The 5,408-nt window shown below is 35.3% G+C and overlaps 1 protein-coding gene across 1 annotated transcript; it reads right to left on the reverse strand.

The window, feature by feature from the left end:
- Positions 1 to 1,053: 1,053 nt before the first annotated feature.
- LOC145106577 (secreted RxLR effector protein 161-like) lies at positions 1,054 to 1,455 on the reverse strand. Its single transcript, XM_079043541.1, has one exon. The coding sequence runs from the start codon at positions 1,453 to 1,455 to the stop codon at positions 1,054 to 1,056; it is 402 nt and encodes a 133-aa protein (XP_078899667.1).
- Positions 1,456 to 5,408: the final 3,953 nt, after the last annotated feature.

Consider the following 5,408-nt stretch of genomic DNA (forward strand, 5'->3'; position numbering starts at 1 on the left):
AGAAGAGTGTCAGTTCATTTAATGTTATGCTAGACAAAGTAAGTAAAGAAATAAAAGCATAAGAAATGGTCAACAGAGGAATAGCTAAAAAGGAATATACATCATGTTTAGAGCCCCTTTTGTATCCTTTTTAAGGAGAATCATAAAACTAATGCTATAAGATCTTTTGATTTAAAAGCTCATAAATAAATTTACTTTATTCGAGATACCTCCTCTTCAAAATTGTCTATAAAAGAGTGTACAGGCAAGAACAAATACATCAATATAACTTAGTACAAACCGAAAATGACAAATCCTTTAATTGTTGACAAGATGAAAATAAATTCCAAGCTTCATGTTCACTAAGAGAAAGAAGAGAATAGAAACAAGTCTTTGTAACCAACGAGTTAATTGGCTCTACCATTGAGTTAACAAGATAAACACAAGGACACTCGAGGTTTTATTGGATTATGATTTAGTAGATGAAAGTGAGACTCATTGTATTAATGGTTGCCTCTTGAATCCATAACAGTGGGTGGAGGAGAGAAAGAGTATTGTCAACAAGAAGAAGACTTGATGCCAATATTCTTCTTAACAACTAGAGCATTCAAAACATTCTGAATAGCTCCAGTTCTTTCTAACTCTAGAAGGAAGAGGTGAAGATAATACGTAAATAAGGTATTGATAGTCTTGAAAATAGAGAATAGAGAGAAAAGAGACTACTTGTAAACATTAGATGTTTAGCTTAATCAAACTATGTAAAGTTCTTTGACAAAAGCATAATAAAAGAAGCACTTGTTCTTTTGTGTGTTTTTTTTGTTTTAAGAAAGCAAGTAAAAGCAAAGTTATTTTAAATGAGTTAGAAAAGATTTAAATCATTGAAAGCATGCCAAGATCTACAATCAATGTGTTTAGGGTCTTCTTGTCTAATGCCTTAGTGAAAATGTCAGCCAGTTGATCAGTGGATGGGATCTAGCACAACTCCACTTTTCCCTTTTGCACAATTTCCCTGATGAAGTGATGATGAATGTCGATGTGCTTGGTTTTGGAATGTTGAACTGGATTCTGTATCATCTAAATGGCACTGGTGTTGTCATAGCAAATAGGAGCATTTGAGAAGTTGAGACCATAATCTAAGAGCTGATTCTCAATCCATAGAATCTTAGCACAACACCTTCCATCAGGTACATATTCAACTTCAGTGGTAGAGCAAGACACTGATGTCTGCTTCTTCCTGGACCAACTCACTAATCTATTTCCAAACATTTGAGCTCCTCCTGAAGTGCTTTTACAATCAATGCCATATTCTCCATGAATCAAGTCAATGTATCCCACCAGTTTGAACTCAGATTCGCGATGATACCATAGCCCAAAATTGGGTGTACGCTTCAAGTATCGAAAGATTCTTTTTACAGCGAGAAGATGAGATTCCTTAGGATAAGGTTGATATTGAGCACACAATATGGTGGCCAACATAATGTCAGGGTGACTGGCAGTAAGATATAGTAGTGAACCTATTATTCCTTGGTACAAGGTTGCATTTACATCAACGCCAGTTGGATCAGTGGAGATAGACGATGATGAAAGACAATGGAATCTTTGCTGGTTTGCCATCAGAAAAGAAAAACTTCTTCAGTATGTCTGCAATATATTTAGCTTGACAAATAAAGATTACATCAGTTAGTTATTTAACCTACAAACCTAAAAAGAAAGTTAGTTCACCCATCATGCTCATTTCAAATCTCTTGGCCATAACTTCAGCGAACTCAGAAATCAGTTTCTCATCAGTGGCTCCGAAAATGATATCATCAACATACACTTCAGCAAAAATGTTGTGAAATCCTGAATGCTTTATAAACAAAGTGTTGTCAATTTTTCCTCATTTTTACCCACTCTCCCGAATATAACTCGCCAATGTATCATACCATGCCCTGGGTGCCTGCTTCAAACCATAGACAACTTTATAAAGAAGATATTCATGATTGGAAAAATTTTCACTTTCAAACCCTGGAGGTTGCTTTAGAAAGACTTCTTCTTGAAGATCCCCATGTAGGAAGGCAGTCTTAATGTCCATTTGATAGAATTTGAAGTTCTTTAATGAAGCAAAAGCAAGGAACAAACAAATTGCTTTAAGTCTAGCAATAGGAGTAAAGGTTTTGTGATAGTCTAACCCTTCCAGTTGAAAAAATACTTGTGCCAAAAGTCTTGATTTGTTTCTAATGACGATTCTATCTTCATCCATCTTGTTTCTGAACACCCATCGAGTACCAATGACGGGTTTTCCTTGAGGTTTGGGAACAAGAACGCACATACAGTGACGTTCAATTTTATTCAACTCATTCTGCATATCTTTGATCCATTCAGCTTCCTTCAGGGCATCAACGACATTCTTTGGTTCAATCAGTGAGAGAAAACTCACAAACATGTAGAAGTTGCTACTGACTCTGCTATGAGTGAGAATCCTAAAATTTACATCTCCAATGATTTGAGATTCAGGATGATCTCTAAGAATTCTAGGATTAGTATTCTCATTCATGTTGTTTCTAACTGAATCTTCCTGATTTGAGAAGATAGATGGATCCACTTCTTTAGAGACAACAGTCTGATCTTTAGAGTTAGAGTGGGAGTTGATAATTTGATCATCAATGGGAACAACAGACTCATTGACGTTTGGCAAGAACTCGGGAATAGGGTCTGAAGGACTGAAAGTAAGTTTATTCAGGATGGAGGAAGGATGATCAATCCGATCATGAATGAACGCGTCTTTATCGAATGTGACATGAGTAGTTTCCTTGACAGTTTTCCTTGAAAGATTGAAGAACCTGGAAGCCTTGGACACACTAGAGTAACCTAGAAATACTCCTTTATCAGATTTAGTGTGAAACTTAGAGCGTTGATATCCTTGATTCAAAATGTAGCAGACACACCCAAACACATAAAAGTAAGCGATGTCTGGTTTCCTCCCCTTAAGTAGCTCATAGGCAGTCTTTCCACGACACTTAAAAATGATGGAATGGTTTTGGGTATGACATGTTGTGTTAACAGCTTCAGCCCAAAATGAATAGGACGACCAACTTCAATAACCTTAGTTCATCCAGCTTCAATGAGAGTTCTATTTTGTCTTTTAGCAATTCCATTTTGTTGAGGAGTCCTAACAGCCGAGAAGTTTTAAGAGATTCTTGAGTTTGAGCAAAACTCTTCTAGGGAGGATTTTCTTAATTCAGTGTCGTGATGACTACATAATTTTATGGCTTTATGATCATAAAGAACCTCCTATTTCTTAATGATTGATACGATTTCATTAGCAGCATGACTTTTCTTTCTTAAAAATATTACACAAGTAAATCTTGAAAATTCATCTACAATAATGAGAGTATACTTCTTCCCAGATCTTGAATTAATTGGGACCGGTCCAAAAAGTTCCATATGGAGAAGGTGAAAGGGATTACTGATGGAGGAACATGAATTCGGTTTGAAGTAGGACCTGGTTTTCTTTCCCTTTTTACACGCTGAACATAATTTATCTTTGACAAACTGCATCTTAGGAATTCCTCTTACAAACGGATTCCCATAAATATTTGATATGTTCTTGAAGTTTAAGTGAGATAGTCTCTTATGCCATAACTAATTTAGATGAGACTGAGCACGAGAAAAGAAGCAGCGACGGCGAGAATTTTCAGCAGAGAGCATATCCAAAACATAAATGTCATTCTGTCAATTTACAGTCAGTACAGTGACATTCTTTTGATCAACAACCTTGCCTTCCCTCTTGTTAAAGCAAAATTCATAGTCAGCATCACACAATTGGTTGATTGAAATGAGATTGTGTTGAATACCTTTTACGTACGAAAGATTCTTGAATACGACATATTTGCACTTGATTGTTCCATATCCTTTTGTAGTTCCATTGTTATTGTCTCCATATGTAACAGTTGAACCATCCTTCCTTACAAAGTCATCTAGAAGTGACTTGAAACCTGTCATGTGTCTTGAATAACCACTATCTAAATACCAAATATGTTCTTTACCTTAAAAATAAAAAAAAAATTAAAATTTACAATTAGCATACAGTAACCCATCTTGCAATGGGTCACTTAAGAGAAAATTTGAAAACAAGCATCGGTGAGAGAATTCAAGAAGTTTCCCCTTTTGATCCATTTACCATTTTGAGTTATCATGTTGTCAGCAGGAGTGTAATTCTTTTCAAATGTGCACTTGTTGACTCTGTTAGAAGCATCACCATACCGATAACAAACTCTGGTTGCGGGATTCTTTCTTTTAACATTTGAACTTTTTTTTCTTTTATCAATGGATCCTGAAGAATCTTGATCATTTGATTTAAAAACTCTTTCTTTAGTTTTGGACCAAGGAATGTCATCGATGGTATGCTCAGATGATTCTTTGTCATGAGATATAGAAGAGATTAAAGAATCATTTGAAATAGGAGTCTTTGACTGATCTCCAGATTCGGTGTTGCTAATAGAGCACTGAGGAAACATGCTAAGAATTTCGTTTACATAATGAAATTCACTATTGGAGATAGGAAACGTTAGCATGATCTTAGTGGAGGGCATGACATACTCACGATGAGGAGGTTGACGTGAAGGATCAAGAGCAGATACACGAGATACACATTTTGTATTACCATTAGTGTCTGTAGTAAAATGTGCATTAATTAGAGTTCGATTTATGAAATAAGTACTTACAAACCTATTTTTTAAATCTTTCTCTAGACTGTCAGCGTTATAAAAAGTTTGTCTACTCTCAACCATTTTGATTAAGGAAACAACGCCTTCAACATCACCCCCAAGAGTTTTTTGACACTGATTAGGAATCTGATCATTAATAATTCTCGTGACATTACAGTGTGAAGAAGTCCATTTATTTAAAAAAAGTTGAATGCCTCTTGCATGATTAACTTTTTCTTTTTCAGTGTAAAGAAAATTGTTGGTCAGTGAGATATAGGTGTTTTCCTTTTTTAAACGAGAAAGTGAGTCTTCAGAAGAGGAGAGTTTTTCTTTAAGATTTTTATATCTCAACTTTGAGAAAAGATTTTTCTTTGTTTGAAATAGATAAATCGAAACGTAAATGATCAAACATATAAGCTTTTTCAATGGAAGAATAGTTAACGAAGTTCTTTACCTGATACGTTAAGGCTAAGTCCTAGTTCTGAGAGTTAGAGTCTGTAACATCTTGAGAAAGGTCAGCTTCAAACGTACTAACATTGTCACTTGGTCCATCAACGTGAGACTCAACGCTTTGAGCCATGAGACACTTACCTTTTGAAACTTCATCATCTGAAAAATCTTCTTTGTCAAAGGCGGATGACAGTGTGATGATCATATCTTGTGCATTTGTGAAATTTTGAACCAAATGACAGACATGAAATGGAAGAGAATTTCCAACAGTAATCCTCGCCTTTACATTAA

Source organism: Lactuca virosa, chromosome 4 (genome assembly GCF_052849685.1).
Source record: "Lactuca virosa cultivar CGN04683 chromosome 4, Lactuca_virosa_CGN04683_v6, whole genome shotgun sequence".
NCBI classification, from domain to species: Eukaryota; Viridiplantae; Streptophyta; class Magnoliopsida; order Asterales; family Asteraceae; genus Lactuca; species Lactuca virosa.